Source organism: Cebidichthys violaceus, unplaced genomic scaffold, assembly GCF_023349555.1.
Source record: "Cebidichthys violaceus isolate CVI_PGR_0920_01 unplaced genomic scaffold, fCebVio1.0.p SCAF_11, whole genome shotgun sequence".
In the NCBI taxonomy this organism is placed as follows: Eukaryota; Metazoa; Chordata; class Actinopteri; order Perciformes; family Stichaeidae; genus Cebidichthys; species Cebidichthys violaceus.
In genome coordinates, this window is record NW_027176274.1 from 8,896,994 (window position 1) to 8,908,715 (window position 11,722).

Here is an 11,722-nt window from a genome sequence, read left to right on the forward strand (position 1 = left end):
CATTGAAGCTGGAATTGGTCCATGTGCATTTTTTGTGTATAAAATGAATTAATTAATAAACAATCAAATTAATGCATTGCTAAATTTTGCCAAAGCTAACTGTTTGGGCGTTAACAGTCTGTGCTTGCGTCTGTTAGGGTTGACCAATTACACCTTTAGCAATCTTATTAGCGTGACTTCTTATAATCATCACAGCTCTGCCATCATCATGCTGCATCATGTACTGTTGGCAGAATTGGAGGAACAGAAAAAGCTCCATTTATTTGAACTTGGTGAGGTTCATGTATTTTTCCAAGATGATCCCACCGCTGCTAGCCTTGTAGTCAAATCAAATTAACAACCTGATTAAGCTTTTCTTAAATTACGTACTCGATAATCTGTGCTATCGATCAGTCTGTGGAGAACTCATCTGGCATGTGGTTACAGTAAATTAGGATAAACACTGTTAGAGTTGATTTGTTTCCTTTAGGGTTCTGCATGGTATGTTGGAATGGGCTGGATATTGAATATTGTGGCTCTTAATTTATTGTGAACTAAAATAATTTGGATTAATGTGGATTAATTGTGAAGGAAGGAAAAACTTCCAGGTAAATACGTTTCTTGAACAGGCACCTTCAATAAAGTTTTTTTCTTCTTACAACTTTATAATGTTAATAAATGAGTCACTGATGTTTTATGGATCAGTTACAAATTGTAGAAAATTATATTTAAAGGGTAATGGATGTACTTCTCCAATCCGCCATTATTCTGCTGTCAAAAATATCAAAAAGGGCCATTAATAAAAGATCAGCTTTCTCCATTTCAGTTAGTTCTCTAAAACGACAGACGGGATTAAGCCACTAATAAAGGGCTTTTACAACCACTTGTCTGTAATTGTCTGACAAAACAATGTGTCGTGCTGAAAGAGGAGAAACTGCTCGAGATTTTTCACAACCTGGCAACCCAAAACGTGTCGTTATTATCGTTTCTTTGGACAGTTTTTTTTAATACAACATGACAGAACGGACACTCTCTGTGACCTACATCAAACATGTTCTGGCTTCACAAAAGACATTATTTGGGGTAAAATGTTTCATGAACAAGCGTCAGGAGCGCGTGACGTCCGCCCTCGAGGAGGTCCACCCTCCAGTCTGACTCCTCGGAAGCGTTAGTTCGGTCGTTACTTCCATGCTGTTGGTGGTTTGCACTCGTCTCACAATGTCCGGAGTTTACAGAGCTTCAGCCTTTGCTTTTGTCTTGACTTTCTACGGAGTGTGTATGACCGCAGAGGCGCAGGCACCGACCCCTTCTCCAGCTCCGAGTAAGTGTGTGTGTGTTTTTTCTCCAGCTTTTAGCTGTTGTGCTTTGTTTTGTATTACCAGAGTTGGGTCAGGAGGTGGTCACATGACGGAAGAAAAAAAGTGGATTTCCACTAACCAGGGGAGGAAAAGATAATCATCTCAATTCATGCTAATGGTTCGAAAACAAACACCGTTTATTGTTTGTTCTTGTTGCACAGTGTGTCTTAATAACTGTAAACTCTGTTTATGATTTGTCACTGTGGGCATAAAGTTAAACCTCTATTAAGATTGTATTTCCTGTAAGGCCATTTATACAACAGTTTGAACCAAAGTAAAAATAGGGCCAGAATGCCATAAAACAATATAACACACTGTATTTTATCTCAGTTTCAGTTCCTTGTGCCTCGAGATCGAACACCAGTTGTGCTGAATGCCTGCAGAATGTGACAGTGAGTCTCGTGAACTCCAGCCAAATAGAAAAACTGTAACGGGTTTCAGCTTTGGTAGTGGTGTGTTACTGTGAATAACAATACTAAGCCCAGTGTTTTTGTTGCAGTGTCTGTGGTGCTCACCAACCAAACAATGCATAGACTATCCAGTGAGGAACATCCTGCCCCCCAGCAGTGTGTGTCCATTGAGTGATGCACGATGGGGGATGTGTTGGGGTAAGACTGACTGATTTAGGAAATAGTATAAAGTATTTTCTGACTTTCAATTTCAATTGTTTAATCCATTGAAACAATTATCAGCAGAATAATTAATAATGAAATTAATTCCAGAACATCTTAGTTTACTAATGATCATGTAATTGACTAGTTGTGTCTGACTAGTCAATTACTTAACTTAAATGACTGAATGACTAATTATGGTGCTTTTTCTCCACAGAAAAAAAATGTTTTGGTCTACCAATAGTTAGATTAAAAAAGGGGTAGTAGTGTCTATTCATTATGATTCATAATATGATGCAAGCCTCTTTTTTCTCTCTGTGTCTGCCTTTTGATTTCCAGTAAACTTCCAGATTTTGATCATCACCATGTCAGTGCTGGGTGGCGTCATCATTATTGGCCTTCTTGTTTGCTGCTGCCGCTGCTGCAAGTGTGAAAGAATTGGGTGAGCATGGAGTCACGTGAAGTGTTGACTGGGAAATGTGGTTTAACATGGAAGGAGGAGGACGGGGAACACAATGGGTCGTTTTTGTGCGAGGCCGCGCTGATACCGCCGTCTCCAAAAGCCTGCCAGAATGTGTAACTGCAGCTTAGCTCTGAAAATAATAACATTGATCTTTCTATTTAACCGTGGTCTAGCCTCTTTTTTTAAGAACTTGCTAATTTCAGACACGTGTGTGTGTGTGTGTGTGTGTGTGTGTGTGTGTGTGTGTGTGTGTATATATATATATATATATATACACATATATTAGACTATGAGACTGATTAACTGACTGTTACTTGTGTTGTATGAGGCTGAAAGAAAATCACATCACACTTGTGGTCTCACTATTTATATTACAATGTAGGCTTTTATTTTAACTATGATGAATAATAATATAACTGTTTATTCTAGGAACAAGAAAGAAGACGCAAAAGTGGAGCGACAAACCCGTGCGAGGAAGAGCCGTCAGAAGGCAAAGTAAGTAACTGTTAAGGAGGGGATCTACAAAAATAACAAATATAACTATATATATATATATATATATATATATATATATATATATATATATATATATATATATATATATATATATTCAGATAAACAAACTACAAACCCCTATTTGTTTATATAAGTGTCATTATAACAATAACCATAAACTAACATAAGAGGGAGTCTCCTAAATGTAAAATGAATAAATGGGTTTTGTGGTATTTACCGTCAGCTTATTACAGCAGTACTTTGTGTTGTGAGGATTCAAACAGTGTAGGCGTGAGTGAGTCCAGTGTTCTCTGTTGTCCAACAATTTGTCTTTGTGTCGTCCCTTACAGGAGTACAGAAATGCAGCTGAGACACGATGAAATCAGGCAGAAATATGGTGAGACTAACTTCTTGGTTGTGTGGTTTAAGTGGGATAATAATAAATGTAAATGCTGGAATATCAAATGTGCTGTTTTCACAAAGCTTTGCTTACATGCACAGTGCTAAAAGAGTTTCAAAATGAATGCATAACGGGGTATGGGAACGATAACATAGGTTATCTATATAAGCTAAAGATAATGGAATCTGAGCCGAGGAAAGGAACAACATAAGAAAAGTTTTCATAAAACAAGAAAGAGTCAAAATATAAACCACAATTTTGATCAAGTAGCCCCATCTACTGGATACAAACGACACTGTACAAAGCTGATACGCTGTAATTCAATTCTAACGCTTTTTACTTTGATTTTTGGAAGACAAGGATTTTAGAAATACAGTGATTTACTTGCATTTAACCCACAATTTAAATTATATGCAACCAGCAAACACTCGCTAACTAGTCTGGATGTGTTGTATTTCTAATCCAGTAATATGCCATAAAATGGGTTATAAGATTTGTTCTCCATTGTTTTTTACAGGTATGGCAAAGGATAATCCATACGCCCGTATGAACGATCATTAAGAAGAATTTCAGCGATGATTCCATCAGCAAATCCCTTAAGTTGATTTTATTGATGCCAGTAACATTGAGATACATTATGTAGCATATAAGAAACTGTGATTATCTGATTTGATTTCTGTGTCTACAAAAAAAACACCAAGATGTTCTGAAATGATTTAGTGTGCACTATATTTCAAACACGGCCTATTCACCTAATGTTTCATATTTTATACACGTTGCTCTCTGTTGTTTTACCAGATTCCTATTTGTTATGCCTTAATTAGATATAAATGATTATAGGAGAATGTGTTCAGTAACTTGTTTTTCTGTCCACACAAGAAACTTAGATGTAAGGGTAAATCTGTCAAAACATATTGTCCACCATGATATACGAACATTACTGTGTCATTTTGCATAACATGCACTATTGTTAGATTTCTATAACTCAAGAGTTGATCAGAGTTTGTGGTGCTTCTTTTAAAACCAGCAGTATCGTTGTCATACTATATCAGTAATACACACTATTTTACTGATCGCCATTCATGTCTCAAGTACATTTATTTTTATATAAAAAGTTAATTTATCACATGTAACTCATTTTACGCTTATTGCTTTTTTATCTGTGAATAAATATCAGGATCAGAATTTTCCTGGATAAACAAAATGTAACTACGAGTGAGGGATTTGATTTTTGTGCAGCTTTCGTGAAAAACAAATTGTGACCATTTAAAAATAAAATGGAGCACATTTTTTGTGTGACTTTAATTGTTAATCAATTTCCAATTTCCCCATTTACCTCATGCCCCAATCTACTCAAACACAGAAACAAGAGATGGGAAAACAAATCTATTCAGAACTGAGAGAAAGTATTGAAACATAATCCCCATGTTGGAATCAATGTTCTCTGTGTGCTTCCATCTCACCCTCCTAGATCTATCACCTTTCAGAAAAGGAGACAACCAATGCATGTTGCAGTGCCTGAGTATAATTTTCTATTCAAATAATAATAATACAGTCTCCTGAAGACTACAAGTGAGATCCAAACTGATTTCAATCCAGAAATGTTGTTTTTTGGTGCATGTCTGCAAGTTATAAATACTGTTTTATAACCAACTGAGGGACTAGTTGTGACCATGTAAAATCCTAAATTGCTTAAATTTCATCCCATGACTGACGTGTTTAATATCCTGAGACTCTTTTCTTATTCTATTTTAATTCTGGTTGATTTGTTGTTGTTCCTGACTCCCACTGCAGATTCAGTGTAATGCTTTTTACCGACCCTGGCCTGTTCTGAAGCCTGGCCTTGCAAAACGGCCCTTTTGTTTTACCTATGTCGCGGGAGTGCGCAAATTGACTTGCGCGCTCACGTATCCGCGGCCCCGAAGAAAAGGTGGAGCACGTGACCCATTTCGTCGAATTGTATTTTAAATTTCAGTGCGCGCTCCTGGTCCAAGCGAAACGCCGGAGGAACCGATAACCCGCTTCACCGCAAACAGTCTGCCTCTTTGCGTTATTAATAAATTCCCCGGGAAAATAGCACAATGTCTGAAGAAAAGCCAAAGGTTGGTAACGTTACTGAGTGTATTCGAAGCATCATTTTGTACATGTTTGCCGTTAGTTGCTAATGATGCTAGTTGCAAGTTAACGTTAGCTAGCACGTTCTGCTAAGCTAGCTGTGCTTCCAGGCTACAGTTACCGCATTTTGAGCGGGTCGACCGAGAAAACAAAGGTTGACCAATTTGCGGATATTTTGGCTTTAGACGCACATTCTTGTGTTTACAGAGTCCCACTAATACAATGCTAGTTACTCACTAGTTTACTTTAAAAATTAATATGTTTGCTAACGTCGGCATCAGCGATTTTTCAATGAAATGCACGTTTTGCGTTTTTCCATTCATTTGCGCCATTGTGGCTTTCTGCGCCAGTTTGAACACGGACTAGCTTGCTATGCTAACCAAATGGAGAACCGAAATGAGTGCGAGTGTAGTGTTTTGGATGGTGAAGCCTGCCCCCACGGACTCCTCGTGTCTTGTTAAATGTAACGGTAGCTAACTGAAGTTAGCCGGCTAGTTAAGTTAGCTTGTTTGTTGTAGACGAACGTCATTCTACCGGGAACTGGTGTTCCAGATCAACTTGGGTCAGATTAACTGATGGCCTGATGTGTGGTAGCTTGTTGTGACGGCAGATGTTGAGAGCGTAATGAGGAAGCAGAGCTTTCTTCCCGAATGATCTGTATCTTCTTTGAATAACATATCCAATACACTCATCTTAGACGTGTAGGTGAGTGAGATTGTGTAACCTATCTGCAGGACTGACTAGTTGCAGTTAGAATGTTGAACCCCCCCACAACATAATCAGCATATGGGAGTCATTTGGGACCAGGCCTTTCAGGAAGGAGCCAGCTATATCCTGCCCAGCGTGTGTGTCTCCTCATCGTTCAGCCACCTGACTTGTTTACAGCATATTGTTTGTTTGATTAATTTGTGACACAGTGCACTACTTGCAGCAATCCCCCTTTTCAAATTTTGAATTCACAGATGGGAATAATATTATCATAACGCAGGTATGTTGCTTCCACTGATGAGTGTGTTTTTCGTTGCAGGAGGGAGTGAAGACGGAGAACGACCACATTAACCTCAAGGTAGCTGGTCAGGACGGGTCAGTCGTACAGTTCAAAATCAAAAGGCACACTCCACTCAGCAAACTAATGAAAGCATACTGCGAAAGACAGGTACGTCATTCTGAAAGACTGACACATAAACATGCTTTTTCCCGAGATAACAATAGAACAAAGTCTCACTTAAATGTTATTTCTGTCTGTTCTGTCTTTTACAGGGATTGTCAATTCGTCAGATACGGTTTAGGTTTGATGGACAGCCAATTAATGAAACGGACACACCTGCACAGGTTAGTGAAAGCTGGTCTCCTCATAAAGCCCCAAAAGGGGCAAACTGTTCTCAGGTCAATCAAGTCTTTTGTTATTTTATTTTGAGGCACCAATGGGTAATGCATCAGAACATTAGTTGTCATGTCATTGACCTTTTGTACACTGTCCAAATTGGTGAAGTGTGTATGCTGTTACTCCTCTTGATCTGTGCGGTAGAGAGTAGATGTGTAACAAGACATAAATGAAATGGTAAATAATGGAAAGGGTTCTGGTTAGTAGAGTATACATTGATTCAGTCTTGGTCAGTATTGTAGTATTTTATATTTTCATCAGGTAACTCTCAGTTCTCACTTCAGGATTTTGTTTCATTTGGACAGACCAAGGTTAGCATTTTGCCATTCATTCTGGTTTTGGCTAATCACCAGATGGCAGTAGCTTAATCTTTAGTTCACAGACATGATACCGTATTGATCTCCATCTAAAATTTGGCAAGACAGCACACATGGGTGTTTTTCCAGAATTGTTTCTGCAAAGCTGCATGAATGCTCACACCTGTTTAGTCAGTGTAAAAAGTGCATGTAGCTGGCAACAAAGATCATGGGATGGGCGTCATATTTGTTGGATCACGGTGAAAATAAGAAAGAACCCAGTGTAAAGATGGTTGTCCATTTAGGGTTGGATATTTTTTTTTAATTGTCAAAAATATTGATATGAATCAGGAACTACAGTAGATCTAACAGGACATGTAATGCTACTTTATGGTACTTTTTAATACTCAGTGCAAGACACATTGCAAGACACAAGGTATTTAGGCTTCTCTACTCCTATGAGGATAAATATTCTATATTTGCTGTAGAATAATATCTTTTTTTTGTTTTGTTTATTTCAGCTGGAGATGGAGGATGAGGACACTATTGATGTATTTCAACAACAGACGGGAGGAGTTTCTTCTTAAGTTGGATGTGGACTCTTGGGAGAACATCCACATCATTATTTTCATGTTGTATTTGTTTTCTCTTAATCCCCCCCCCCTCCTCCCACACTGTGCTTGGTCAGGCTGTTCGCAACATAAAAGAAGGTAGTGTTTTTCATTTGGGGCCAAATCCTAACTTTGAGATGCAGGGTAATTTTTTAAAACGTGTTTTATTCACATAAATGGATGATTTGTAATTGTCCAAGGCAGGGACACGCCTCAGACAGATATGGCTTGTAATGAAGAAAAAGAATAACACACCGTGTTCTTTTGATGTTGAAATGACCACATGCATGTCTCATAAACCATAAGCTGAACTACATGCCAAAATCCTATTTTTTTTCCCCCTCTTTATGTTTAAGTTTTCCAGATTGTTGTGAGCATTTAAATTCAGGGTGGGCTCAACTATTTTTAATTCATGTACTTGGAGGAAAACTGCTAGATGGCAGCCTGTGGTTTCTCTCTGTAGTTGGGAAAGACATAATGACAACTTTCTCAAGTAATACACTTTTAGTAGTCTGTTGTTTTTTTTTTTGTAGGAACATTGAAAAATTATTTGATGTATCCCTGCCCAAGAAATAATGGTTTGTGTTGAGAAAGATCCATGTGGCTGGTGTACCTCAATACTGTCACCCTTGACTCATTAGTAAATAAAGTACAGTCATGTTTCTGGACCAAAAAGCTAAATGAATAGTGTTCTTTTATAAAAAGGGTTTGGTTAATATATAATGTGTAGATGGAAAGGGTTACTGTGACTGTCTTTGTCACGCAGCAAAACAGTTCTCTTGATGTGTTGATTTCTTTTCACCTTTTCAGAACTTCAGAATAAAAATAATTAATCTTAACCAGTCCAGAAATGGAGTGTCATCTGCGGTTATATAATTCAGTCCGTGTATAAATATATATATTGAGTTAATGTTGTGTTGCCAATTTGAATACATTTGTTCAACATCTATCCAAACATTCTTTAGTTTGTTTGACTCTTGTGTCGGTAAGTAGAAATCTTGTTTTAGAAGAATGTCCTTCATTTTTGTGTCTTCATTTGTTAGATTTGCAGGGTGACATTGGCAGATTACCCCCACACACACACACACACACACACACACACACACACACACACACACACACACACACACACACACACACACTTTTGTTTTGGGATTTGTACATTTGTTGTCCCTATACTGTATACAATAAATATAGTTTGATACTCCGCCTCTTGCATTATGTATTACCTTCCATCTGTGTGCTATAAGATTAATCTTTTAGCATGATACAGGGCAAGTATTTTGAAATATTCACTTCTTGGGTGTAAATAAACATGCAGTTGTTAAAGGGCTGACTACACTCCTGGATAGTGGCATGATTCATGTAACAATAGGTGCAAATATATTCTGGCCTCCTAATTAATGCTATCATGGAAACTAAAGAGCGATTGTTTCCATATTTGAAGCCGTGGAACAGAGGTTCATTTCACCAAGCCCAAAATTATGATTAGTTAAGTGTCCTCTGAAAATGTTTGTGTAATTAAGCTGAAAAGAATGTTAATAGTAAAGTAGTTTGATCCAGTGTAGGCAATACTCTTTACATACATCAGAGGGCGTTGTTGTTCTGAAGACTCGGGATCTCTGCTAGATCTGCATTTCTACTTGTTTGAATCGCTGACGTCTCCAGCCCTTAAATTAAAACACAAAGACACATTTGTTGCTCCACTCCAGCCTTGTGAGGGCCATAACTCCACGGGCCTTCTTTTTGCTGAAGAGAACTTCATTTCACAGATGTTACTTAACTGAGCAGCCAAATGAACTCCCTGTGTGCCTCCTCACACAGTGGTTTGATTGTGCTGCCTTTATTTCTGGCATCTTCTTTGCATTTTATATTTCCTTGTGGATATATCTGGAGTCTCTCATATTTCCCCCAGACGTCCCTGAGCTGCAGCTGAAAGGTGCCCCCTCCACCCATACATAAAATAAAGACTCCTTGAGTCTGCGTACAGTATGTATGTTATATGAAAGTACTCAGACGTTAACTAACATTCAAGATATTGTCAGGGCATTACTGTTGTTGGTGTTGTGAGTCACCATCAGCTGTGTCAGGAACCACATGTCCTCAATTGTTTTTCCACTGCAGATAATGGGGAGAAGCTTTGTATTATCGTTATTGTTTTAACGCTCATTCATAGTCTGTCGTACGTCATGCACGGCTCTGCTGTCACAATACAGTGAGGATTGTTTGTTTACTATTGTGACAAGATAATAGGTGGAGTATTGAGTCCAACTACACAGTCACTTGCATGTATTCTGAATAAAAAGGAATTATTTTCATATGGTCATATGGTTTCTGTTCATATGAATAATGAATATAGGCTTCTGTGTATGAAAGACATATTTGTATGAGAAATTGAAAACAAATATGCTGGTGAATGAAACTTGGCCCTCCTTCACAAGTCTTATTACCAGCTGGGCCCTCAGACCCCCCACTGCCCCGGAAGCACATTTTAAACTGATAAGATAAGAGCCTTCATGTGGGCCCTGCTTTAAAATGGCTAATGTGAAAAGAAAACTAATTCATTTGTGTTTAATGAGATTACCGCACAGCAAACATGGGGCCATGTAATAATCCTTTGTAGGAATACTGTACACGCGCACAGAGTAGGGGAGCAATAGGGGGTTAATATGCCCACCTGCTCCACAGTTTCTTCCTTATGTTGTGATCAGTTACCCATTGTTTGTTATATTTTTGATGTCACTTTAGTGTACACATTCTACACAACGCTTTGGCTGTAATCTCTAACAAAGTAATACACATGATGAAAGTACATTACAGGCCAGCTGCTCTAAATACATAAACAATACTCATTAAGTTAATGCCATTCAATTACTTCATTTTTGTACATTTTCTTGAATTGAATAACAGTTGAATAATAAATTCCACATTATCTGTCTCCATTGAAGCTAATGTGAATACTCTTCTTTATTTTTTTCATCCAAACACTGGTGCTATATGTATTTGTATTTGTCAGGCTGAATTCTGAGCGTTCACTTCCTTCCTTCACAGTGGTAGTTGAATTCTTGATGTGTGATTCGAATGAACATCAGAATGAGCAGCGTCCTCTCAGTAAGTAAAATCCAATAAGTGCATTAACATGTAGTACACACGTACATACATTACACAACACAAGAGGAGGGGTCTTCAGACAGAGCAAATCAGCTTAACTTGGAACATATAATGATCGTATGAGGTCGCTCAGCCGTGTTTCGGATCCTCAATGTGTCCAGCCAGCATCGTCAGATGTGACACCCTCCCTCGCTGAATCAGTCCAGCAGCCTGAATGAAACCACTGTGCATCTGGAGAACCTCTGGATCGTCTCCAGAGCGCTGCATGCTGATGTCACCCTCTTGTGTGTAATGTGGTCCCCACCCTGTTGGCAGATCAGATTTCCCTCCAATGCATGTAGAGATCTTGAGGGAGCATAAACGTGTCAGTGGCTGTGTTATCATAAAATTGTTGTTGTAACTTTTTAACAGTAGAAATTTTGACTTGTCATAGAAAGAAAACACCTGTTCTTTTCATGTCAAAATGTCTTCGGTAAAAAAAAAGGCACATTGCTCTCACTCAGAGAATATTTGAAAGTCATAAATCCTCAGATAGAATGTGGACAAAAGACCTGTCTGTATTTGCTCAAGGCTTTGTCCCGTAGATAATGGCTGAGGAGAGATGTTAGAGACAAGAGTAGGAGACAGGAAAGGTTAAACTAATCACAGGTTCCCTCCGAGTATAGAATTCAATTCTAGAAAATAGATTAAATAAACAAAACATGTTTCTCTGTTTGTCACTGAAAACCTCTCTTGGAGCCCTGTGAAGAAGTAAATTATATTACAATACTTTATTTACCCGTGTAAGAGCAAACGTATTCAGCTTGCCACAACCCAGATAAACAAATACACACAATAGATAAGAAAAGAAGGTTAAAAACACAAGCCATATCTGTATCTGCAAGAATAAAAGGCTCTGT

At 38.2% G+C, this 11,722-nt stretch overlaps 2 protein-coding genes across 2 annotated transcripts; both read left to right on the forward strand.

Annotated features, from left to right (window-relative positions):
- The first annotated feature begins 1,118 nt into the window (after window positions 1–1,118).
- On the forward strand, window positions 1,119–4,598 carry pttg1ipb (PTTG1 interacting protein b). Its single transcript, XM_068703544.1, has 7 exons — window positions 1,119–1,300; window positions 1,668–1,729; window positions 1,837–1,945; window positions 2,288–2,390; window positions 2,841–2,906; window positions 3,257–3,303; window positions 3,824–4,598. The coding sequence occupies exons 1-7, from the start codon at window positions 1,168–1,170 to the stop codon at window positions 3,865–3,867; spliced, it is 564 nt and encodes a 187-aa protein (XP_068559645.1). The 5' UTR covers window positions 1,119–1,167; the 3' UTR covers window positions 3,868–4,598.
- A 670-nt stretch (window positions 4,599–5,268) lies between these two features.
- Window positions 5,269–8,919, forward strand: sumo3b (small ubiquitin like modifier 3b). The gene is made up of 4 exons (XM_068703557.1): window positions 5,269–5,408; window positions 6,449–6,577; window positions 6,682–6,753; window positions 7,623–8,919. Exons 1-4 carry the CDS (start codon window positions 5,388–5,390, stop codon window positions 7,686–7,688), a joined length of 288 nt encoding a protein of 95 aa, XP_068559658.1. The 5' UTR covers window positions 5,269–5,387; the 3' UTR covers window positions 7,689–8,919.
- Window positions 8,920–11,722: the final 2,803 nt, after the last annotated feature.